The sequence below is a fragment of the Onychostruthus taczanowskii genome, unplaced genomic scaffold (assembly GCF_017590055.1).
Source record: "Onychostruthus taczanowskii isolate IOZ18803 unplaced genomic scaffold, ASM1759005v1 scaffold90, whole genome shotgun sequence".
NCBI lineage: Eukaryota > Metazoa > Chordata > Aves > Passeriformes > Passeridae > Onychostruthus > Onychostruthus taczanowskii.
Window position 1 is genome coordinate 1037434 of NW_024506994.1, and position 26235 is coordinate 1063668.

The following is a 26235-nucleotide window of genomic DNA, read 5'->3' on the forward strand; positions in this document are numbered from 1 at the left end:
CAGCAGAGAATGGAGTGGATGAACCATGTTACAGCTACTAGTGTAGAGAGAAACTTTGTGTGGGAATTCTCTGTGTGGGGATATTGTAAGGAGGAAGATGAGAGAAGGTGATTTAAGCACCTCAACAACATTTATAAACTCCCTAGGAAAATTCCTCAACAACCAACCTTTTCAAATTAATCCCTTCAAAAGACCTGACTGAACTCCTACACAGGAAAAAAATCCAAAAAACCCACAAGGAAACTCAAAAAAAAGGAGGTGCAAAAGGCAGAAAAAAGTGACACTGACCTCGAGTCTCTTTTCAAGTGACTCTATCCTGTCTTTTTTGCTGGCCAAGTTAGCCCTTGTGTAGCGGCTCTGTCCAGGCAGGTACAAGACTTGGCTGTAACATTCTTCCCACACCTGGTTATAAGCTTCACTTGACAGCTCTCCGTGCCCCATCCCTTGCTTTACCACCTCCATCTCTTGTGCCAGTAGATCCTGTGCCTGTTGGAAAGGATGAGAGAAGTTGCAGTTACAATATACAGGATACAAGGAAATTTCTCTTCTTTTCAAACCTTCAGCGTGCAATTCATGGGGGCAGCTTTTCTTTTCATACTCAAAGCTCACCATCAGGTTAAGCTAACTATGAAATCGAACACAGATGCTGTAGATTACAAATGAAACCCAGGCTAGAAGGCTCCTCACAGCACAACTATCCCTCATTTTATATAATTTGGCCAAACCTGACATCACTGTGGCGTGGCTAATGAAAGCTGTGGCACAGCGAGATACTTCATCCTGCTGCACAAGAACAGAGATAAAAGCAGAGACCTTGAGGGGAGGGAGAACGGTACAGACAGAAGCAGCTGTCCTATGAAACAAAAATCACTTTTCATTTCCTTTTGCTTGCCCTTCTCCACACAACCTGGAAAATCAAGTCTAAACATTCCCGGGTGAGCTGTGTAAGCTCCGCTGCAGGAAACACAACCCTGACTGTAACTAACACGTTCTGTGGCTGAAGTACTGGTGAGATATGAGCACTCTGCTGCTTCCAGTTTAGTTTACAAAGTTTACAATGAACTGAAAAGATTCCTGTTGGTCTCACAACTCTTAATATTTCTGACAAAGAGCATGGCCCACAAAACTACACAGGCACCCAGGTCCTTCTGATTTTATGAATAACTAAAAGACTGAAGCATCTTTGCCAATCTAGATTTCATTGGTTTTAAGAGCATGTCCATGTCCTCTTTCAACAGCATTTACAGGTGCAGCACAAATTTCACTATCAGCAGTAGCTATCTTACTGCAAGCAGCTGTTACGTTTTTTAACTGCACACTGACCAGGTAGAAATTCAGGTATCACCAGATTAGATGATTCCACAGACACTGGGGAAAAGAAAATTAATTACACGTTCTTGATGGTCAAGACAGATAAAACAGGAGTAACACAACCACACCTGACAAAGCTAAAGCTATAAATTTCAATTAGCCAAGATTAGTACACTGTGAGGAACTACTTGAGGGTATTTACTTGTGGCACCAGAAGAAGTTTCCCAGCTCCAGGAGCTCAGCACACCCTGCATAGCACCACTGCTAATCCTTCCCAAAAGAGAACTGCACATCAGGAAAAGAAAGGAGTATTTTATGAAAGGGTTTTAGGATGAAGATGTTCTAAAAACAAATGAAGTAAAATAAAATAAACAAGTCCCAGATGAGATCACAGAGATAGGAAAAATTTCTGGTTTGAACTGGATTTTAGACAAGAGGGAATATTGTGCTGAACATTAGACAGCAAGTAGGAGCAGGGATGCAAAAAACTTCTGCCCATCAGTTAGGAGACAAAACTTCCATGGACTTTGAAGAAAAGTTTCCAGACAAAAAACCACTGGACCGTGTAATAGTCTCTAAGGGAAGTGATAGCAAACCTGATTCTTGCTGCACTTCAAAACAACCATAGAAAGCACTTGGAGAACATTCCTCAGGGAACAATCTGACACTGGCAGAACAGTGAAATTCATGATCTAACTGTATTTTCCATCTTTAACGTCTCCTGGTAAGAGATCTTGAAGTATAATTTTTCATTTCACAGCAAACTGGAAGTACATACTGTTCAGTGTTTCTCCTTTTAGGCTCCACATTCATTGGTCAGATACGGTCAAGGACATGGATTTAAAATCTGCTTGTGTATCTTTAGAGTCATCTTAAAGGAATAAGGGATTTAGGTGCAAAGATACAACAGGTATTGTCAGAGGACCAGTCTAAAGAGACAGACAACTTGGTGGCACATGATTTTGCTCTTTTCACTCATTTTTATTCCTGTAGGCATTTGGTCAAAGGTTATTGGCACAGCTTCACAGGTGAAGCTCTTTGAAAGAGCTAAACCACAGGATTGCCTATCTGTCACTTGGCAGCAAAAGGCAACATCTGTAGCTGCTTAAATAAATGAACACCCTGAACTGGAACCCTGGTCCAGAGCTGCTGTTTAACTTGGGATTACAATGCAAAACAGGACACAGTGCCCAGGCCGCCCACTCACTGCAGCCAGCCATGGCCCAATCTGCCTGCTCAGCACTTCTGGATCAGGTATGGCTGCAAGATCAGCTGCCACAGCCCAGCAGGCTCTGCACCAGCACAGCTTGCCTGGATTGAGCTTGACAAACATAATTAAACAACTTGATTTGCTGCTCCAAGGTACAAGCTGACTACCATTGTCCTATTCAGTCTGCACGGTTTTGAAGAAAATGCTTTGTAATTCTGGATTAATAAAATTCAGAGGCAGCAGAAGGTGGGTATCACACCTGGTGAATGCCTCAATGATTTAACAGCAATGTACAGAAATGGCAAAGCAGAATTTGGTAACTGTTGGGATATTATTGCTCTTACCCTTATTTAAAATGATAAGCAACCACAAAACATTCAAATTTGTATCTCAGTGACAATGTCTAAGGGCAAATACAGTATCCTCATTATTCTACTGAAAGGCCAGATTAACAGCTCACAGAAAGCAGAATGTGCACTTAAATCATCCTTACTTACTAACTAATCCTTACTTAATGCTTGGCAGTGCTGGGTTAATGATCAAACCTGATTATCTTGAAGGTCTTTTCCAACCCCAACAACTCTTATGATTACAGGCCCTCACACAACCCTCTGGAGATCTCCCAGTTGAATTCTGTGCAGGCATTTTCCCCAGCATTACAGAACTATGCCCTAAGGAGACTTTAGGTCTCCTTAGGCCACACAATTCTCACCTTCTTGAGATCCTCTTTGGAAAACTTCTCATAAGGATTTTGTTCCAAGTAAGCCATGTGCTCTGCATTGTTGCTTCCAAATCCTGGGCCTTTGCCTTTCTTACCAGTAAACTGTTCTCCAAATGGATGGTGTAAAAGGTCAAAATGAAGCATGGTAATCATCTCTTTCTTTATGAGTTCTTCACTTTTCTGCAAGTCTGTTAGGGGTGGTTCCACATTTAAGGGTCTCAGTATTGTTTCATTAACCTGTCCAGAAACAAAAAAAAGTTTATAAATATAATATACACCAAAAATATTAAATACTCAAATATGAATTTTATGTATCAGTTAAACCCCAGTGGAGGTGCCAAAACCCTTGTGACACATGCAGCAATCTCAACATCTGTGCAGAAAAAATATCACATGACAACTCTGCTGGGGAAGTTTCCTGAAAATCAGCATAGTCAAAAATTTCACTGTCCTCATTATTTCCTTTGACTGTATTTCCTCCTATAATGGCTAAAGCCTTTATTTTTAGTTTTTGTTCCTTAACAGTGAATTTTGTTTCCACTTACTTCTGAAGGCCGTGGTAGATTCTTCTGCACAGCTTTGTGCATTCTCTTCAGCTCCTTGGCTCGCTCTGCTTCTCGGAGAGCCTAAACAAACAAGCCAAGTGTTACTCCAGCCACTGTTAACACAATCAGATGCTGCCTAAGAACGTATGTGATACAAAAACTAATTGATTATTGCAGCAAAGATTCCTTCCAGTACACAGACTTCATGTTACTAAGCCATAGCTAAATAATGTGATGACAACGTAATTCACTGCCTCTAAAGTGAATGGGAAGAGCACAGCAGATTAACTCCAAGAGAAAAGAGACCTTCAAAAGTCATTTCCAGGCATCACATTCTCCTTCAATCTCAACTGCAGCAAGATTTTGTTCTTCACACACATTTCTCTTTGTGTGACAGCTGCTCTAATTCTTCAGACATTAAATCCACCAGGAAAAGGAAGACTCTTAAATTAGCAGCCATGACTCTGTTTCTCATCTTCAATGACCTAAAGTACGTATTTCGCTAAAACAATACTTGTTAAAGTGGAAAAACAGGAGAGAGTTCTCTTTACAATACACTTTCAAGCAATAAATAACATGAGAAGCCAGTGTTGTCAGGAACTTCAGGAACAACAACCAACATCTTCCATGTTCTAATCCCAGCACATCTTCACTTGAAGGCAGGACGCTCTTCTCTGTATGATGGTACAACTCAGATTTCCTCTGTGCTACACACATACATTACTTGTATTTATTCAGACTTTTTATGAGGGTATGTATGCACAAGACATACAAATACAGGTATAAAACATGTTCCTCCCCAAAGAGGACACATGAGGAATCAAATTCTGGAAAATGCTTATCCGATTTAAAGATCAAAGCATAGGATTTTTAAAAATATTTTGTTCACTTGTCAAGGCACAGCCATTGTTAAAAAGTTCTCTGAACCCAAAAATCTCATTTATTTTTATAAAAATGTATATTTATATAAGGTATATAATGGAAAGAGATTTGTAACACAAAATTTAGGCTTAGCAATAAACAGAAAATGAACTGCTTTTAGAAAGATTTAAAGTGTCTCTGGTTACTGGCCAGTACAGCCATTTAACTGGCAGAATTTAGGCTTGTACTTTATCCAGCCTTCCTTGATTCTAAACCAAATCAAAACAACAGGGACCCGTTCACAACTTGGCTGTCTGGGTAATCCTCTTGTAGTGGCCACAGGTGCCAATTCCCTGCATGGCAGATTTTTATCTGTGTGCTACCTACCAGCTTGCCTAAATTTGTATACACCTGTCTAACCTTTCACAAACAGCCACTTTTAACCTTGAGAGAATAACCTGAAACTGAAAAAAGCACAGTTCTTATGTGCTTAAAATCAATCAAGTGCCACTGTAGAAAAAAGCTTTTAATTAAATTTTTATCTTCTGGGGGACAAACACCACAGGTAGGACACAGGCACTCTTAGGGACTTCGTGATAGAAAATTATGTGATACATAACATTAAGAAATTATGAAAATTATTTAGAGAGAAAACTGATTTGGCCTCTGTGTGTGTATACTCTGATAGCAGCAAAGAAAACAGGTAAATTTTTCTTTGCTATCCTGTAGAAGCTGTGCCTCTCCCACTGAAGAGGGAGTGTGAAACAATGGGAACCATACAAGGAAGACATTTTATTTTACACAAAAAGCACCATCCACATCTCACACACTGACCTGCTTGCGGGCTTCTATATCAGCAGCATCTTCTACAAAGGTTTCATCTACTTCATGTTCTTCAAGTTCCTTTTCTGCATTTTCAGGCAGAACAATCTCAAAGTCATTCTTTGGAGCAGGGAGGGCCATGAGCCCCATGCGCAGGTGCTCCCGAGACTCCCTCTCCTGTGGGAAGAGCAGGGAGATGTGATGCTTCTGGATTCATACCCTGAATGCAGTGCAGTACCCTGAGTGCAACACAGTCAGACTCCATTAATCTGCATTAACAGACAGGAACAACACACTAATTATTCCCTGGCCACCTCAGTCTGCTGCAAAGCCAGAAACCACCTAGATCTGGAAAGCACGGGAGTCCACCACGGATTTGAAGCCTCAGTTTCCCTCCTAGCAGTAAAAAGTCCTCTCACTATAAAAAGGCTAAGAGGGAACCAAAGTATAAGGACATTAAATAAACCTTCTCCTTCAAGCTAAGAGGAGCTCTGGAATTTTGAACTTGAAGAGGTTTTTTTTGTGAGAACATGTCAAACACTTGGAGTCGATATCTTCGCTAGGCCAAAAAGAAAACTGACGATAGTTTAGGTGGGAGATATTCAAAGCCACAGTTGAGGCTGCAAAATCAGCCACATAAAAGGAGTTCCCAAGGTGCTACCTATTAGGTATATGACCTTTTATACCATGTCTAATTGGCAGGGCCCATCTGGCTGAATCTCCAAGAATGGAAACATCTGTTGCCAAAGGTAATGAAAGAGTCTGGATGGGACTCAGATTTCTGAACATCTCAAACCCCAGGCTCCTAATGACAAAAATTAAACTCCTTTAGCTCAGTGTTGTCAACACGGCAGACTGATGAAAAGGTCCTGTAGGTAAATCAGGAAGTCAAGATGATGAGGAATTTGAGGATTGTGTAGGATTGCAAGAAAAACAAATCTTTGCTCAAGATGCATTTCCTGCTCAGCTTCAAAGATGGAAATAGGATGGAAACTCAACTATGCCTTCTCCAAAAAACAGTTTTAGTGTGTTTACTGAGAACAGTGAAAGCCATTCTAAGCAGCAAGACTTCTGTTCTTTTAAATAAAGACTGTATTTTATTATGTGATGAGGATAGACCCGTAGACAGGTGGAAGAAATAACATTTATTATAAAATAAAATTATTTTCAGTAGATGAGAACTAAAAACCTGAAAATTAATAGAGCACAGATTTCCACTTCTTAAGTACTACTTACCATTTGTTTTGCATAGGATGGGTCACTGTAATCTGCCATTCCCTCTTCTGGGTTGATGTTCAGTTTATCCCGCAGGGGAGTTCTCCCAGGAGTTGTGCCAAGTGCAGGTTTGGGAGTCAGTCCTCCTCGAGGAGTTAAGCTCTCTGACCCCTGAGAGGGTGTTCTAGTGAAGTGCAATTAGTCATTAGTTTTTCACTAAAGAGCTCTACTTACAGAAGTCTGAATGTTGGGAAAAGCTACATAAACACAGTCTATCTAGAATTTATTTTTTTTCCTGGGAGGCAGTCAAACTGTAAAGTGCAATTACAAGAATACTAAAAATAAATTGTTTAAGCCTGTCAAGGTGCAACCAAGGTCTTGTCAAGCTGAAATCTAGGCACATCATAATTTTAAGAGAAGCTTCAGGAACTCCACCAACACAAACTCTCACTGCTGCTTTTGAAAGAAGTCACCAGGCATTATTCTGGGATACAGTAATTAGGGTTGAATTGCAAGCTGTGATTTCCCCACCACCTGGGCAAATCATTCACTCTGAAATCATCTGGCCCAACAGCTGTCCTATGCTGCAATTGAATGGATCATCCTACAATGCCTCTTCACTTTCACTGACTATTGAAGAAGTAATTACATTATAATAATTACTTCTAAGCATCTATAGTTAGGCAACATGGATTAAGTCTTAAATTTTTTTGGCCACAATTGCTTCTCCTCTAGACTAGGAAGGAATATTGTTCTCTATTCCAATAACCTACTACTTGAATGAGGGGCTACTTCATGGATTGATTAATTTTTCCTTCTGCTCAAGGACATGGATTTTCCCACTGATAGAGCATTTCTGCAAGCAAGCCAAGTTGACCCACACGTAACATATTTACATGTGCAAACCTGAACTTCAGAAGCTAAAAAAAAAAAAACACCATAAAAAAATCCCAAATAACAAAATTAGAGCATCTCTATTTTTTAAAATATAAAATAACGCAAATCAACAGCCAGATCACTCCAGGTCAAATTCTACATTCATTTTGCACCACACTGACACCAACAGATTTTACAAAAAAGCACTCATTGCTGGAACTGCTCTTTTAATTAAAAGATCAGGAATTTTACACACAGCTTCTGAACAAAATAAAGCTGCTTTGGAAAAGCTGCCATAAAGGTCCTTTTTATTTCATTCTCCACTTTTCCTACCAACATGATACAAGTAAAATTAGAACCTAGTGGAAAAACCTGACACACAAAATGTACCAATTGTAACATGTTTTAGCTGTATGGTATTTGACATTTGTGGGATATATATTTGTTCACTGTAAGAGTTAAACCAGCAATTCTGTACTATTTAGATTGGCAATATAAGAAATATTTTATTTTGGATATATATGGCTTATAAAATATTTACTCCAGCTTTTCAAAAATTCAGTGTGGGTTTGGCTGAGGGACCTCCCACATCTTTGACTCCAAGGTAATACTTTGGAAAGGCCAGGATCCACATACAGAATGACACTCCAGCTTACTATTTATACTCCTGCATTACTCCAGAATAATTTATACTGCTCCAGACCACAGAAAGCCACATTTTGGATCAAAACTCCAGTGAGCTGTACGAACACAGATGAAGAGGACATGGCTGAGCTTTCTAAAGACACAGAGAAGGAGAAACTTGTACAACATGGGCTTGAAATACAAGTGATTTTCTTTTGAAGCTCTAATCATGACAGCATTTTACACATCAAAATCTGCTCTGTTCACCCACCTCCCAACAGACACGTGCCCACCCAGGCACCCATCAGAAAAGGAGTGTGTTTACCTGAAAGGTGTGGAAAGCACAGTATTTGGAGTCTGAACAACCTGTTTCTGTGGTGTTACCCCTGAAAAGTCACTTTCATGCAAGGGAGTATTAAGACCTCCTTTTAGGGGAGTATCCACATTTGTGAGTGCCATCAGATTCTGGGCCTCCTGTGTAACAGACAACACAAGCAGTGCTTCACCAGGACATTCACAGTCACGTTAACAGATTCAGTAGCAGAATAGCTACTGCAGCAGAACAGCCAGAACAGCTGAAGAGTAATTTGAACATCAGTTTGTGGAAAACGTTTAAAGTTTCTTAGCTTTAACACCCATACACTGGTATTTATAAACCCTACTGTTCCACTGAGAGGTATTTGAACTTCATTTCCAGTAAAATATGTTATAAACTGAAGTTGCAAAACTGAGTATGTTACTTATTGTTTCAGCTTCCTTCAGTTTGCCAGACTCCATAGATCTCCAAGATTTGTTAGTGACTGAACACTCAAGTAATCCTAAGAATCCTGATTTGAAAAGGGAAGAGCACACTTGAACTCTGAAACCTGAATTCAATCACCTTTATCCAAACTGCACTTCAAAGACAATGTTCCAAAAGACATGGTCACTATTCAGATTTTTGGTCCATGACTCAACTGAGGCTTTTATGAATAGCCCCCTTCTTTATTTAATTTTTCCTTATCACAGTGAAGAATTAAGTCTTTCTGAAAATGAGCTAATTATACTACTGCAAATAGCAAATATATTCCCAGAAGACCACTAATCCACCTATGTATATGCATAATGCTGTGACATTTATAATAAACTCCATTTGAAGGTGAGCCTGACCATTCCTGCAAACATTGTACAGACTTAGGTTATGATGTGCAGAGCCAGGAACTTTCTCCTTTCTCCTATCATGGAACTGTTGAAATACAGCTCATTGCCAACTAAGAGGGTTTTTGGGTTTTTTATTTTGGAGTGGGATTTCTGGGGTCTTGTTTTGTCCTACACACTAGCTGCACTGATTTAATTTATCCATTTCCACACACTCAATAAAATGTTACTCAACATAACCAGCCTTTGAAAAATCCAGGCAATCAGAGGTAGCAAAGGCAGGTTTTGGCTAACCTGAGTTTTAAGCCAATAAAGTGCTATGAAAATGTTCTTGCATTGTTGCAGTTAATTACTACCTGTTATTTGAAATAAAAGTTGGACAACATAAAAAGCACTGTTTTAAGGAGATGAACTCATACATCTTCAGCCCTGAGAGACACAAGAGAAGGGAAAATTATGCAAGACCCCAGGAGAATGGTTAAAAGCTTCACACAATATATGACTAAAAGAAAAATAATCAGAATGTTTTGAAACACAGTGAAAATTGATCAAATATAAACAGATCTGCTTCTATGCCCTTCAGTGTGTCCTGAAGATTGGGATTGCTTCAAATCCCAATATTGTACATGATCTAAGGAGTGTTTCTCTGGCACTTACAACTTCTACTAAGTTTACTCCTGCTCCAAAACTTAAAACCCATCCTGCACACTTATACTGTACCTGCAGGATCCTGTCCTGGGCTGCTGGAGTTTTGGGAGTCCTCAGAGCTATGCTGTTGTTGGTTACATTATATTCAGAGAGAAGAGTGCTGGAAGCTGAGTTTGTGATTCCAGATTCCTCAGCAGTCTGCCGTGCAATCTCACTTGCTTGGCCAACTTTTACAACTTCTTCAAGTTCTGTATCAGATATCTTTGAAAGAGAAAATCCCAAGGCACAGTGAGATACAACATAACTATGAGATCCATTTGATAAAACAAAGCACTGTTTTAGTGAACTTATATCATCAGTAAACACCTCACCTGAGGAGCTGGAAGCACCAGTTTACTCCTTTTCTTGGTAAATTCTGACACTCCACTGGTCTGCAGAATAGCTGAAGGCAGGTCTGACTCTTTTTTCCGTTTCATGTGTTGCTTGTCCTTTTTGCGCTCTCTTCCCTCCCTCTCACTGTAATTATGGAAAACAGAATCAGGTCAGAACACACAGAGCAGCTACAAAGCAAAGCAAACAAGCCAAGAGCAAAAAGGCTGTATCCTTATCAAACACTGGATATGCTGAAATAAAACACTGCAGGAAGAGTGAAGCACCTTTTGGGTGATTAGATGTGATCTGCAGATCTTGCAGCAGAACCTACTACAGGGCAGTGTAATGCTTTTAAATCACGGAATTAGCCAACAGATTTAGTTTTTAGGCTGAAAAACTACAATAAACAGGATAACTGGATCAATAAAAAAATGTCAGGCCAAGAATTTAGATAGTAAAAACAAGGGAATGTGAAGAGTCTCTTTTTCTCCAGCAGCTGTTAAGGGAAGGTGAACATTTTCTTTTGTGGAAAGTGGGAACCAATTTCTCTTCAGTCTTTAATAAAAATGGCATTTCCTTCAAACAGCAAGGTAGGCAGTCAGTGAAATCATAAACTTCAGTCTGAAGTTCCTACCTGAACCTCTGAACAAAGAGCCATGCAGAAAAATCAGTTAGTAACACCACATGAGTTAATAAACCAAATTGTACATGGCACTGGACTCTTTCAGTAAAAAGCAGTTTTGCCAGCAGTGGGAAATGCAACTGTATGATTAAATACGTACCCAAGAGTGGCATTTAACTTCTCAACTACACTTTTGGGGATTTTGGGGGGGGATGGGGAAAAATTAAGCATTTAAGGACATCAACTTAACAACAACTCCATCAGAAGTAATACTATAAATCTCCTATTATTTAAAGGTCACTAAATACACAAGCAAATAAACTGCTAAAAAAAACCTCAAAAAAAAATTTCAACTTAAAGAGCAAGAACATGTGTGAGAAACATTATTCTGATAAAAGGTGAACTAGAGGAAAGAAAAAACATGATCATAGACAATAGGTGAACTAGACCTTTTGGAAAAATAAAACTCAGAAAACTGAAAAGGCAGAAACCATCTGCACTCGTATTTGTCCCACGGAAAATACATTTCCCACCCACACTATGTTTCCAGGACTTAACACACATACATATGGGTTGCTTTTTTTCTTTTTTCAAATATGCTGTTCCCTCCTTGTAACAACACACACTTACGATCTTAATTCTCCATCCAGGTCTTGCTGACGCAGTCTCCTGAAATCCGCATCCAGGGACTGATAATTTTCTTCTGATGTATCATAAAAACCAGGGGCAGGCTTCTTTTCAAATGGAATTTCTGCATTGTAATCCACACCTCTCTTCTTTTTTCTTTTCTTCTGGATCTCAATTCCAGCAGCGCGAAGTTCTCGTCTTTTCTGGAGAGCAGCAAGACGTCTAAAAAAACAGTAACACCACATGATTTAAAGTGTAGAGTAAAGAAAAGCAAGTCCCAGGATATGAAACCAAATGTAAGTTACCGAGCTTCTTCCAGCTGCTTCTCCCTGGCTTTCCTCTTGGCCTTCTTTCCCTGGGTATTGGCCAGACGTGCTCGAGCCTCAGACAGCATTTCAAGCTCATCTACAATAGTACAGATAAATACAGCAGTGAATCTGCACTCAAAAGATGAGAGTCAGGAAAAAGATGACATTAAGATCAGAATACCATCTTTAAAAGCTGAATCAATCCATCACCGGTACTCTGTGTCATCACTAATCTCCAAGTTATCCCAATTATTTACTGAATCACTGATCTCAAAGTTATCCCAATGTATTTACTGAATCACTGGGCAGGTGAAATGAAGACTTTTAGAAAAAATGCCTCGTGTTGAAAATAGTATCAATAAGTATCAACACCAAATCAAAATACTTACATAAAGAGGCCAACTGACCACATTAATGAAAGTAAAACTTCATTTACATCTTTATCTGAGAGTATTATCTTGAGAACTTGTTAATTGCATGTACTTCCAGAGCTGAGAGTGCTGTTTTTGTGAACCAGTGACTGTTTGAAACCACCAATGGTCCATTCAAGGAATTTTAACAATGTTCATTTTTCAGTTTATAACACTGCTTTGTGCAAGGGAAAAAAAAAGGAAGTCAGGCAATCTTTCTGCGCTTGAATTCAGCATGGAGTCACCTGAGAGGTGTGAGCTAATGCACAGTCATGAAGATACAGAATGCAAACTAGCAGAGCAGTTCTCAAAGTAAAAAACAGCCAGTCATGGTAATAGATGAAGGTGACAGGTAAGGAGGCAAAAAACACACCAAGAAAAGGAAAACTGGAAAAGTATAACTGACTGGCCAGATAGGGAAATAAGACAAAATGTGCAAGTAAATTAATGACCAGGTGGTGGTGGGAAAAAAAGAAGAAACCAAGGTACACTGGCTGTATAAACAGAAAATTCAAACAGATCAGATTTCTGTCAAAAATGGTAAACACACTCCAAACTCACCTTCATCCATGTCAATGGGATCTGGCCTGGCAGGTTTGGTTTCTGGATTTGGATCGATTTCTCCAGGTTTCAGTTTCCGAGGATCATCAGCAGTTTCTTCCTCGTTGTCTCTCTGAGCAGCTTTGTCCCTAAAAACACATTGCAGGTGTTTGTTTTCCAGCTCTTGTTTTCCCCCAGACTCAGAATAACCACCCCTTAAATGTCTCCAAAGGCTGATTATAAAGCAGTAACCTTGTGCTCTGTACAATACAGTAAATCTGTTATACAATTCACAAACGTGGTACAGTTCCATAATCTTAAACAAGACAAGAGAAAGAAACCAACACGGTATTACATTACAATAATAAAATATTATATAAAATACAATACTAATACAGCTAGTAAAGAAATCCCCTCAGGTAATCTTTAATAATAAAAACAAGAATTCCAGCAGTGTGACAAAATTAAAAAATCAAGTTTTATATTATGTTTTTTCTACTCAATCAATTGCACCAGAATTAAGAATGCTCACATGGGAAAACAGCACATTCTTTCTTTTCTCGTGGCCAAAAGAAACTCTTTGTAGCAGAGATGGTATCTGCACATTCAGCCACTTGAACACGTGTTTTATGTCTCTTTTCTTTCTCACACACCCACTCCTGCTGATCAGCCACTCAAAAAGTGGCCAGACAGCCTAATAAAAGCACAGATCTGGGTGATCCCTTAGCCAGAATGACCAGGAAGAAATACACTTATCTCTATCCAAGCTGCTCTCTAGGTTCCAGGAGCTTCTTTCAAGCTAGATACAAGTGACTGAAAACAACCTTTAAAGATTTGCTTACAAAAGGATTCAGTCAACTTGAAAGCACCCTAATTTACCACGGAAGAAGGGAATGACACACTGCTACAACTCCACAGATTTTTTTGGGTGTTCTTGGCTAGATTTTCCTCTAGGCAAGCAGAAACTCACAGCAGAAATTCATAGTGTTCCAAGCACTGTGCAGCAGTTCTCCCAATGATGGGGGCAATGGTTCTCCACTGGGTTGGCATCAGCTTGGCCAGGTGCAACAGCTTCTCCTCCTCCTCCCGAGACCACTCTGTCTTTTTGATGCTGGGGTCCAGCCATTCGTACCTTAGTAAGGGAAAAAATTAAGGATGACAGATCCAAGTTATCCATTGATCTGTCTTCAAAAGTGTTTTCATGACATATGCATTTCAGCTTTAAAATCTATTATTTATCTAGCACTTTTCATACAGATACTGTATCATATTTCTTTTCCCATCTCTATTCTGGCAAAGTAAAGTCACAGAATTAATCCTGAAAAAGATAAGTAAAAATTGCAACCATCAAAGATAGAGAAATGGTAGAATTGTTTTATCTTCAACCTTTAACCTTCAACCTTCAACAATTATCTTACTAATCCTCAACTGTGCCACTATTGTTGTCTCTACAAGAAGTATTCTATTAAATATGTGTAGTTCAGTACTTGAAATAAGTCTGATTCTAAAATACATTTATGCTGCATCAGTATTTGCATCAGTTTAAAGCTCCTATTTTTCATAAAATACTAAATTTCACAGTGCAATTTCTTAACCTTTACTCCCAAGTAAAACTCCCATTACAGGAAATTAGAAAATTATATGTAAGAGAGATTAGTATCTTACAATTTTACTTCTTTGGCAATATCCACTGATTAAAACATGTTTAAATAAAGGGAAAAACTAATGTTTATAATTTAAAGTGATCCTGCATTTGCTAACACTGCAGTCACTGGCAAACAGAACATCTGGCTACTTTTTTTCAACTACTTTCAAGCAATAAGAATTTGAAGTTTCCATGATAAAATCAAACAGTGTTAAAACTGTTGTTGGTCTGTGGACATAAGTCAGTCTGTGGTAACATTTTTTCCTAAATTTCCACTAACTATGAAGGTCATATTCCCAGGCACAGCACCTCTCACTTACCATCTGGCTTTGCACTGCTTTGCTGATTTCCTGTGCAATAATGAGGCAATTCGAGACCACTGGTTTTTGCCATATTTCATAACAGCTGCTTTCAGAATTTCATCCTTGAAAAAAACATAAATAAATACCCTTATGGACTGCAAAACAGAAAGTCTGAGCTCAAGCAAAGAAGAACATGGTAAATTTCATGGGCTCTCCCAGAGGAAACAGCATAACACAGCATAACACTGCTACTTCTGTTCCATTTTATACTCAAGAAAAATGAGGATTTGTATATCAAAGGTCAATTAAATCCATAAAGACTAAATTAAATAGGCACATGATTATTGTTCCAAATTTCATATAGCAAACAGAACTTCCCAAATGACTATTTTCAATGCTCTCTAATGCACTAGTGTTTAAAGGCTCCGTATGTCTTCCCTGAAGGACAGCAACACAAACACAGGTAAGGAAGTGTTTGTCTGGTAATGACATCACAACTGGGAAAAAAAGCAGAATTGGCAGATATCCCTGGTTGCCTTGTTTTAAATAATACTATAAAATTATCTATTTTTCATATTTTAATACAACTGGAATAAAAATGTAGTAGACTCAGCTTGGGAGCCAGGTTGTTCACATACAATGAAGTGTGCACTGAGTTTGATCAAAAGCCAGAAGTGCTACCAATTGTCTGTCAATCCATCCATCAATTCTTCTCTCCCTTTCTTGACAGATGGGTTCATTATTTCTGGTTTATTCAGAGAAAGTGGTATTTTAAATGCATTAAAGCTATTCTTACAGCCCTGTCAAACAAACGTGTCCCTCTTCTGTACCCAGTGAGTGTTCAGTGAGTCTGACACTGCCTCCACTGACACCTCCCAGAGAACAACAGCTTTAACTGTGAGCTTATGATGAGCCCTTGATCTGGCTTGAGCTGCTACAGGCAACAATTCATGTGCTTACTGTTCTGAAATAAATAATAAATCCTCCCCTCTGTGCTTTTTTTTAACTTCTTGGTACTCTGTGGCACACAGGAGCCGTACTGGTGACATGAACAGGCTTTTTCTGTGTGTAATGGGTCATTTTATGAATGACCTGGTATCACCTGGTTCCACTTTCTCTGTTTTTAATGCTGTATGTATGATCAAAATGTCAAAAAAAAAATCCAACACCTCTTTTATCTCTGGTACACAAAGCCTGGTGAACCAGGGATCTACTTGGCCACTGCAACAGGCTCCTCAGAGCAGTAGCCACAGCCCTAAGCCTGCCAGAATTCAAGCAGCATTTGGACAACACTGTCAGGCACAGGGTGGGATTTTTGGGGGTGTTCTGTGCAGGAGTTGGACTTGATGGACCATGTGGGTCCCTTCCCACCCAGGATATTTTGTGATTCCATTTAATGCACTGCTCTTTCTCTGCAACTGTCACCAAAATGTATCAAGTATGGAAGACCCTCAGAATGGGGTGAAGACAACATGAGTTTTCCTGTTTTTTGCTGACCCCAAATTTAGCTGCTTCCTGGCACACCACTGATACAGCACAAGTGCTTAAAAGCACACACAGCACATTTTATCTTCTATTACTTTTTCCTCACTGTTTCCTGGAACCACCTACATGCCTGGTGTTCACAGTGTGCAGTAACAGAGTTCTGTATTTTACAGTGCCAGGTACATCCTTTTGCTTTAAACATGCATCTAATAAAACTGACATCCTTGATTTCTCATGTTATTTATTTCTTTTTCATAGCCACTTGTGGTTCTGAAAGCTTGTGCCAGCAAAACTGAAGGGATTTGTTCTTTTTTGGAACAGTAATTTCTGTGTACAGGATTCTTGGGGCTGCAGATGAAGAGCCCACACACACTGACAAGTTGAACCAGAGGTTTAGATTAGTTATTAGGATTTTTTTTCCCACGGAAAAGGTGGTAAAGCATTGGAACAGGCTGCTAGGGAGGTATTGGAGCCACCATTCCTGGAAGTGATAAAAAACCCATGTGGATGTGGCACTTAAGGACACGTTAAATGGTGAGCATGGTGATGGTGCTGGGTTGATGGCTGGACACTTGGTGATCTCCAGTCTTTTCCAATCCTAAAAATTGTATGACTCTGTTATTTCCACGTTTGGAAATATGTTTAAGGGCAAGAGATTCCTGCTGCCTCATCCCCCTAGAACATAAGAAACCTGCCTATGCAGTACAGGTCACACTCCAGCCTGCGAAAGGCACATCTCCAAGCACAGCACAGCCCATGCTTCCACTCCAGTGGCAGTGGGAACAGTTTCTCTGGGGCAGAAGGACACAACACACACATGGCTGAGCTTCCCATCTGCAGCCCAACGGAAAAAACAACACCGACGTGACCTTGTGACCTTTGCCCACTGAGGCAGCAGGAAGGAGGAAGGCACAGGTTACTGGGGAATGCAACCCAACACACAGCCAAGGAATCACAGAACCAGTTAGGTTGAAAAAGGCCACTCAGATCACTGAGTTTAATCTACACCTGATCACCACCATGTCAATGAGACCATGGCACTCAGTGCCACATCCAGCCTTTCCTTAAACACCTTCAGGGACGCCAACTCCATCACCAGCCTGGGCAGCCCATTCCAATACTTCATCATTCTTTCCTGTGAAAAAATTCTTCCTGAAGTCCAACCTAAACCTCTCCTGGTGCATTCTAAGGCCATGTCCTCTTGTCCTGTCGCTTGCTGCCTGGGACCAGAGCCCGATCCCCACCTGGCTGTCCCCTCCTGTCAGGGAGTTGTGGAGAGCCAGAAAATCCCTCCTGAGCCTCCTTTTCTCTAGGCTGAGCCCCCTTCCCAGCTCCCTCAGCTGCTCCTCGTCAGACCTGTGCCCCAGACCCTTCCCCAGCTGCGCTGCCCTTCCCTGCACTCGCTGCTGCAGTCCCCAGACCCTCTGATGTCCCGGCACAGCGGCTCCAGCAGACCCGAACCTGCCCCGGGATACCCCAAACCCTGAACCCCCCGCGCAGGCGCACCACGACGCCGGCGCCTGCGCACCAGGGAGGGCTTCCCCCCCCCACCACCTGCCCGGGCCTGAGGGGGGACGGGGGCTCGAACCCCGCCGAGTCTTACCTCGGTGTTCCGCCACACGCCGCCTTTTATCATAATCCGCGGCATCTTGGCGGCGAAGGGAGGCGGGGACGAACCCCTGGACCGAAAGAATGGAGAGGGGGCGGGAGCGCCACTGGCGTCAGCGGGGCCTGCCGAGACGGCACACGGTCGCCCTCAGCGGCGGCGGGTGCCGTGGGCGAGGGAAGTGGGGCCGGCTCTGCCAGAAAAGAGGGAAGCAGGACCGGCGGCTTTTGCAAGGGAAGTGAGGCCGCTGCTCCTCCAGGGAAGAGGGTCCGGCCGCTTCGCGCATGCGCAGCCCCCCCCCCCCCCCCCCCCCCCCCGCAGGTCCTGAGGCGGCGCTCCGCGCTAGCGCCACCTGCCGGCCGGAGGAGCGCACGGCAGAGGCCGGCGCCGAAAGGAGGAACTGGGCGTTCATTAAACTTTTCAAATTTCCCCAAGGGACGCAAATGAGGGAGGAAAGGGACAGCGGAAGGAGACCACATCTCCCCAGTGTTCCCAAGGTAGTTTGTTAATTTCAGGAAAAAGCCCCATGCGTTTATGTGTGGAATAAATTCTTGGCTGTGAGGGTGGTAAGGCCCTGGCACAGATTGCCCAGAGAAGCTGTGGCTGCCCCGTCCCTGTCCAAGGCCAGGCTGAACAGGGCTTGGAGCAACCTGGTCTGGTGGAAGGTGTCCCTGCCCATGGCAAGGGGTGGAACGAGATAATCTTTAAAGTGCCAATGCAAAACTATTCTATGATTCTACAAGAGAGCATCATTGATAGTGCATTTGCATATGAACACTCACGTACACACTAAAGGAGCGTGTACAAGGTACATAGGTGAATTTGGGAACTTTTCATAGGTAGGTACTCATGTCACTCTCAACAGGTGAGGGGTTGAGTCTCAAAGAGTGGGGATCTCAGCTCAGGATCTGTCACTGTCCCTCAGCTGTGCTTCCACAGGTGTCTCCAGTCTGGGAGCTGTATGGCTCAGAGAGGCCCCACTCAGAGGGAGATGCTGGTCAGCTTGCTGCAGTCTGGAGAGCTCAGGGGGTCTAAAACACCACTACTTAGAGAGTCACAACAGACTTGGCTTAGCTCGTAGCCATTTTCCACCCTGGCTGCAATTCAGGTTGGTAACTTTCTCTGAAAGTTCAAAACCAAAAACATTGTTCCACCTGGGTGGTTATTCAGGTAAGAAAAGTTCCCAAAGGCTCTTACAAGCCAGGGAGCACCTTAGCTAGCACAAGTTTCTGGGAGCAGACAGTGTTTTGGATAAGCTCAAGAGGAGCTTGGCTCAGCTTGTCAAGGCCAAGCCCTAAGGAGCATTTCTGAGACCACCGTGTGGCCCACACAGGAGGATGCACCACCACACCATACAGGTCTGATTCACTATTGTTCATTTACATCACCTCCAGTTTAACTTGCATTCATTTAATTTGCAGATGCACAGCAGGTAAAATGACAGCCTCTTGCTCAATTTGTGTTGGTACATTTCCCTGTTTTGTCCAAATTCAGGATATGTTCATGGAGAAAATTATGAAACTTTTTTGGTTTAAATAGGAAACTTCATAGTATGATTTAGGAAAGGCTTTGGCCTCAGCCTTTAAATTTCACTGACTTAGACTGAGAATACCTTTGAAACCCCAGAAATCCAGTGTAGTGCATAAGGAACAGAAAGCAACGTCAGGAGTCACTGAGCTGCTTATTTTTATTAGAAGCAGCGACTAGGAATAATTATTTTTATAAAATCAAGCTCTAACTGAAAATACCTTCTTGTTCTTACTTAAACAAGAAACTAAAACTTGAAGAAACTTATATTTACAAACTCTTTCAAAAATTTACTGCAGTTAATTTATCCCCCTAAACCAGGCTCTTTTCATCACTGTTGTACGCCACGCTTCTAAACAACAGTGCTCTATCAGATTTAGCCTTTCTAGTCTCATTTGATATAGAGGCTTACAATTCCTTCAGTATTGTTTTCTCTTTGTACCTGTTCTTTTCAAATAAATGATCAGAATTGTAAAGTAACGCAGGTAAAAATGCCTCTAAGCTTGAGTAACCAGTAATATTTCCCAGAATGCTTTTCTTTCTTCATACAGGAGAACATTCTTCTTCCTCAAAAGTGGATTAGGTGGCTCCAAGGTCTAAATCATTCATCTGTAACCACCATGGTTCAGGCACAGATACTTGTCTGACCTTACTGAAGCTGCCAAGAACTGGATCACCTGAATATCTTTGCTGATCTGGCATTAAATACATTCATCTGTCCATGAGTTTCAACCTATTATTGGAAAATTGTCTTCCAAATTGCAGAATGGCTGCAGGGGTTCTGGAAGACAAGCCCCTGCTCAGGCAGGGCCACCCAGAGCTGGCTGTCCAGGATTACATGCAGATGGCTTTTAAATATCTAAAAAGAGAGGAACTCCACTACCTCCCTGGGCAGCCCTTCCCAACCTGTCTCCTGTGTTACCAGAAAGCCTCTACAAGACATTATCTGTATTTCTACAGAAAGACACATATCCAGAAGCAGAAAAAAAAAAAAAAAGCACTGAGTTCCACATTTACATTCTCTAAATTAAACCACAGGTTTGTTCTGCTGTTCCACGGACTGAGCTGTAGCATTGGGACAGTTTGTACCAGGCCTTTGCTGTTGTCTTTCCTCACACAAGGGGATAACAGACTTGTTAAAACCACTTACCACACTCAGGAGTTCCTATCACTGCAAAACTCCAAAATAAAGATTTGTCTAGATATGAATATAAATTAGAAGCAGCATCCATTTGGGTTCACCATTCCCTGCACCAACTGCTGCATAGTACAATGGTTCTTACACACAGTAATTTAGACTAAGAGTAAAGTTCTTAAATAATTTTAATTTCAAATACTGCTAAGTTTTCAATGTAACTAAATAACATTCATAATTACCAGCAACTGCTCTTATTATCAGAATTTCTTTGAAAAGTATTTAATCTACTTTAACAAACAACACAGTAACTACGAACCTGAGAAAAGGTAAGGCATTTCATACTGGATTAACATTAGACATTCACATAAAATTGAAGATTTAAAGGTTCCCAGTATCATAAAATAGATGTTTCCAGACATCACCATTTCTGTCAGACTACTCAAAAATTATCAAAACTACAGACAAGGTAACAGCTTAATAAACATCTTATACATACAGACATATGTAAAACATTTCAATGTCACAATTATCCAGTGATGACATGCATATTTTGCTTCTGTAATTCGGTGACATACTCTTTTTTTTCCATTTTCTTAGAAGTATTGCAAAAGTACCTGGAAGTAAAGGAGGCAACTTTCAGCAGATGGGAGGTAGCATTTAGCCTCCAGATACACTGACAAAGTTCATATGAAAAGTTATTACTACAAAATATAACATGCCCTTCCTTCCCTCCTGTTACACATTCTTTCAGTCAGAAAAGAAAGATTTTTTTCTTATTAAATTTTTACAGGAAAGTAAGTGGTGCAGAATAACTGCTTAAACAGAGATGAACACTGGCCAAAATAACTGACCTCTACTGAAGTGGTTACTCAGGGATGAAAAAGTGTCTCCAAGATCTTCAGCACAGCCTGTGCTAGAATTGTTGTTCCCAAAAAACACCTGCAGCAAACCAATACCCCAAGTGTCACTCTCTTGACCAATATGCTGGATGCATCCATTACCAACCACTGTTCTGGGCACAGCAAAGGAACATAAAGCCATGAAGAAATTCAGGACATGCAAACCTGTCCAAAACCAAGCACCAACTTCCAATTCTCAACCTCACATTCCAACGTTGTGCTGCTGCTTATGCTTCTCCAGCAGTTTTTTGGTGGGCAGCACCACATTACAGTTTGCACACCTGTACTTCTTTCTGTGTGTTTTTATGTGCTTTTGGAAAGCCTGTTTATCCACCGTGGAATACCTGCACCTCCTGCAGTGCAGCTTGAGGTGAGTCAGCCAGTGGCGCTTGAGGTGGCTGGAGGTGCGGAAAGCCAGGGAGCACTGCCCGCACTGGAACGGCTTCTCCCCCGTGTGGATCCTCATGTGGAGCTTCAGGTTCCCGTTGTGGACTGTGCAATAGCCACACTCCTCACACCTGTATGTCTTGACAGGCAGCTCCTTATGCTCGTAGAGGCAGCCAGGAGAGGAGGTTCCCTCCCCAGTATGCGAAGCCAGGTGCTGCTTCAATGACAGCCATTTGTTGGTTGAGTAATCACAGCTCAAGCACTTGAAATGCCCCAGGTTCAAATGTGTGAGTCTGTGCCTTTTCAGGTGACTGGAAGTACGGAACATCTTCTGACAAACGGGGCAACTGTAGGGCCTCTCACCTGTGTGAGTTCTGATGTGGAGCTGCAGGTTGCTTAAACTGCCAGTAGCATAGCTGCACTCTGAACACTGATATAATAGTGGCTGACTTTGTGCTAGCCCATCATTTGCTGTGCCCCTCTGAACACCTTGCTGAACTCCCCAAACTTCTGAACCAAGCAAGGAGCTGTTTGAGCCTTTGCAGGCATCAAAATCCCTTTCTGGATATGTGCCGCTCTGGATTTCATGATGCAACTCAAGATTCTCTAAACACCTCTCTACAAAGAGGCAACTTCCAAACTCCTGTCCATTTTTCACATGAAGAAGGCTGTGTTTCTGCAAATGGTTTGATGTTTTAAATGTCTCATTGCACTCTTTACATACGAATGGTCTTTCATCCGTATGTATCTTTAGGTGCAGCCTGAAGTTGTTAGGAACAGCAGTAGCATAACTGCAGTGCTGGCATCTGTATGTTTGGAATGTATTTAAATTAGAAGGATATGTATCCTTCAAGTTTTCCACAAAGTTATGAAATGAAGCATCATCTTGCACTTGTGAATGAGAGGTCTTTGCTTTGAAGAAAGCCTCCTCTTTGTGAGGAGTGACAGGGTCCATTTGGTAAGAGGTCCAAGGAACTTCTGATCTGTTTCCAGTAAAAGCCAAGCTGTTGTTTCCTTGGCTGTTTTCAAGGAATTTCTTTCCAGAGCATATTTTCTTATTGTCCCACACATCACCTTCTTGCTCAAACTCCACTTCTGAAGCCAGGATTCCCCTACCCAGACAATCATTTTCTCCACCAAAAACAGAGTGAGAAGCATGGCCCTGAGAATCACCATCAGCTCTGCCTCTTGTACAGTATTTATTGCTCTGGCTCGTGTAACCATTAGACTTTAACTGTTCATGAAATTTCTTGTGAAAGCTGAGATGTCCTTTAGTGTAGAACACCAGGTTACATTCATCACATGCATAAGTCTTTGGAGAACTTTTAGTTCTCTTTCTCCCACTCAGGCAGCTGGGTTGCTGCGCTTGGCACGTTTCTGTCTCTGCATGCGTCCTCCTGTGTCTCTCCAAACCTGAGGTGCTGGTGAATGCCACCTGGCAGAGCTCACAGCAATATGGTTTATCCCCTGCGTGGATGTGGCTGTGCCTCACCATGCTTGCAAAATACAGTGAAAAAAAGGTGCAGAACCTGCACTGGTAGAGCTTATAGCCAGCATGCCAGTACATGTGATTTAACAGGTAGGACAAGCTGCTGCAGGAGTAATCACACTGAGGGCACTGGTAAGGGGGTCTCTCCTTGTGTCCCTTCAAGTGATGAATAAAACTCCTAGGACTGGATGAAACAAAGAAACAAATTCTGCAGGAAAAGCTAACTGGCACATCCAGGGGTGTTAAGTCCCTTTCAATTTTAATGAAATATTTCTCGTATTTACTTTCTTTTTTCTTGGTCTCAGATTCTCCTTCAGATCCATTCTGCCTCCCCTTTCTTGCACTTATTCTATTTTTTCTTGCCTTTTTCAACCTAGCAACCTTCTTATGAAATTTAAGGTGATTCTTGAGATTGAAAGAAAAGAAAAAGGCTTTTTTACAAAAGCAGCATTTATGTATTTTCTTATCTTTATGAGCTGAGTAAATATGTTTCTTCAGGTGTGCACTGAATTTAAACACAGAACTACAAAACCTGCACTTGAAACTAAATATTTCATTCTCCTTTGTAAAAAAAGATTTTTTAGGAAGTGGTGTGATGGTCACACTATCATTCAGCCACGTGAAACCTTCTTGCTGGCTCTGGAACTCATTTGGGCTTGCATGAGAAGAAACAACTTTTTGTTGCTGGTATCTCTTCTTAGAGAATGGTGTTAATATTTTGTGAATATGCTCTCCAGTAGTAATTGATTCAGCAGAAGTAGAAGCATTCATGTCAGGTTTCCCTACATCTTCTAGATGTTCCTTAAAAGTAGAACATCCATTAACAAATGGATCAGAACAGTTATAGGTAAATTTCTCCTCTTCTTTCATGCCATGTTCCAAAGGAGAACTCAGAGTTTCATCTTCAAATTTGCTTATTTTCATGTAATCAATTTCATCATCTCCGTTCTTTGAGGAATCAGGATCTACAAGGAGATATAAAAAGTCACATTTCATACAATCACAAATATTCATTAATTCATAGTAATAATCCTGAATTGCCTAATGACTTGCTTGTTCTTCATAACTTCTACTTCCTTGTTATTTCCCTCTCTCCACTTTTTTCCCTAATGCCTCTCTTCATGCTCCCCTCTGCCCCAACATTTAAATGTTGCTCCTAGTTAGAAGCCACCTTCTCTCCTACTTTCTATTTTCACCCAAGACTCTGAATTCCACAAAACAACACCACATCCAGAACACCTTTATGGCAGAATTTCTATCAAAGTACTAACACCACACTTTTCTAATGCTCCATTCTCACAAATACCACGCTTTTTCTGCATTTTTATTTTGAGAACATTTCCCTGATGAAACGACACCCTTTTTCTCATTAGAGGAGAATGACAAAGTAGTAACATTTTGTAGTTTCCCTGCCTTTCGCAGGAGTCTGTGACACAACTGAGCATACTCCAGGCAATATTTTCCTTCTGTTGCATTTATGAATCTAATTTAAAATGCTTACTCCAAAAGGAATTGATTTCATAGCCTCTCTATACAAATTTTTATTTCAAAAACTTGAGGTTTACCACGTTTCTTAAACTCTTGCAAGAATCTTATTAATATATTACCTTCCATTTTAACAATGATCTCAAATTCCTTGTGGATTTCTGGTTGTGTCTGTGGACTGCCATCAAAAAGAACACTTGCAATACTGACAGGTTCTTCCTCCTCTTTGGGTACCACTACCAATGTCTCCAAAGTGTCAGCTCTGTCACTGTCAGCAGAGGAGAGGAGAGGAGGAATCTTCTGAAAGCCATCATTATCAACACAATCTTCTCCAGCACTGTATTTCACTACCTCTGGAAGCTCTGTTTTGCAAGACGATGTAGGTAACATGCAATTTTGACCATATTTATCCGTGTCAGCATCACACCCATCACCTGAAGATAATTCTGATGTGTTACACACACTCTCAGCGAAACATTTCTCCTCAGAGTACTTAATACAATTATCTTCATTTGAAACAGTCTTGTTTGCATCCCAATTGCCTAAACTGCTGCTGTCATTTGAAGGCTCCACTTCATTTTTTGGGCAAAAGCTGTTGTTTAATTTAAACTCTTGCTCCACCTCGGGAACGGACACTTCCTCGTCCTTATCATCATCATCCTGGAGAAAATCCTCATCGCTCAGCACCAAGATAGTGATTGGCAGCACAATCTCAAACACCTCGGGCTCTGCGAGGAGAAACAGACACAAATATCGCAATTCCCAAAAAAAACCCCAAACACACGACGGCGCCGCGTCCACCATCATCCCCACGCACGCCCAGTGCGCATGCGCAAACCACGGCGGGCCCACCAATTCTCCCCGTTGCCGCCGGCGCCGCTTTCCGCGTTCTCTCAGGCACCGCCGCTCCCGCAGGACCCGCGCTGCGTCCCTGCTCCGGCCTGCAGGCACCTACCGCTGTCTGCGGCGGGCTCCGGGATTCCCTCCGCGCCCGCCTCCGCCACTCCCGGCTCCGTCGACATCTCCGGGCCGCTGCGCCACGAGACTCGAACCAGCGGCCGGGCGCGCCTGCGCAGGAGGGCGGCGGCGGGGCCACTGGCGCCTCCTGGTTTTGGGGGAGAGGCGGGGTCGCGGCCGGAGGGATGTCTGGGCTGGGACCCGGGGTTTTTAAATATGAGTTAAAATTCAGATTTAAACGTGCTTATAAATGGTTTAAAAACTCCGTTTAATCACCCATCTGGGCCATGGAGCCCCCCCAGCCCTGGGCAGAATTATTCGAATGCTACGCAAAACCTATTCCCGGTTCAAGCAGTTTTGATCGGTTGTTACTTTTCCTGTAAAATTAGATCTCAGCTAATACCGATCGTACTCTTAAGAGTGGAGTTGTGCCAACAATAAGGCACTCCCTTGCTGGGTACAGAAA

General features: G+C 41.6%; 2 protein-coding genes across 2 annotated transcripts in view; both read right to left on the reverse strand.

Moving 5' to 3' along the window:
• The window catches only part of CDC5L (cell division cycle 5 like), a 31158-nt gene extending 12986 nt beyond the window's left edge, over positions 1-18172 (reverse strand). The window contains exons 1-14 of the mRNA XM_041426160.1: positions 17885-18172; positions 14815-14918; positions 13820-13981; positions 12871-12998; positions 11897-11996; positions 11595-11813; positions 10342-10486; positions 10043-10231; positions 8511-8659; positions 6707-6869; positions 5483-5647; positions 3788-3868; positions 3234-3479; positions 289-486 (exon numbers count right to left, since the gene is read on the reverse strand). Coding sequence (XP_041282094.1) covers positions 289-486; positions 3234-3479; positions 3788-3868; positions 5483-5647; positions 6707-6869; positions 8511-8659; positions 10043-10231; positions 10342-10486; positions 11595-11813; positions 11897-11996; positions 12871-12998; positions 13820-13981; positions 14815-14918; positions 17885-17929 — 2094 coding nt within the window. The 5' untranslated portion in view covers positions 17930-18172. The remainder of the gene's footprint in view (positions 1-288; positions 487-3233; positions 3480-3787; positions 3869-5482; positions 5648-6706; positions 6870-8510; positions 8660-10042; positions 10232-10341; positions 10487-11594; positions 11814-11896; positions 11997-12870; positions 12999-13819; positions 13982-14814; positions 14919-17884) is intronic.
• A 1390-nt stretch (positions 18173-19562) lies between these two features.
• On the reverse strand, positions 19563-25873 carry LOC121347502 (zinc finger protein 845-like). The gene is made up of 3 exons (XM_041426205.1): positions 25768-25873; positions 24935-25540; positions 19563-24292 (listed from the first exon to the last, which is right to left on the reverse strand). Exons 1-3 carry the CDS (start codon positions 25832-25834, stop codon positions 21654-21656), a joined length of 3312 nt encoding a protein of 1103 aa, XP_041282139.1. The 5' UTR covers positions 25835-25873; the 3' UTR covers positions 19563-21653.
• Positions 25874-26235: the final 362 nt, after the last annotated feature.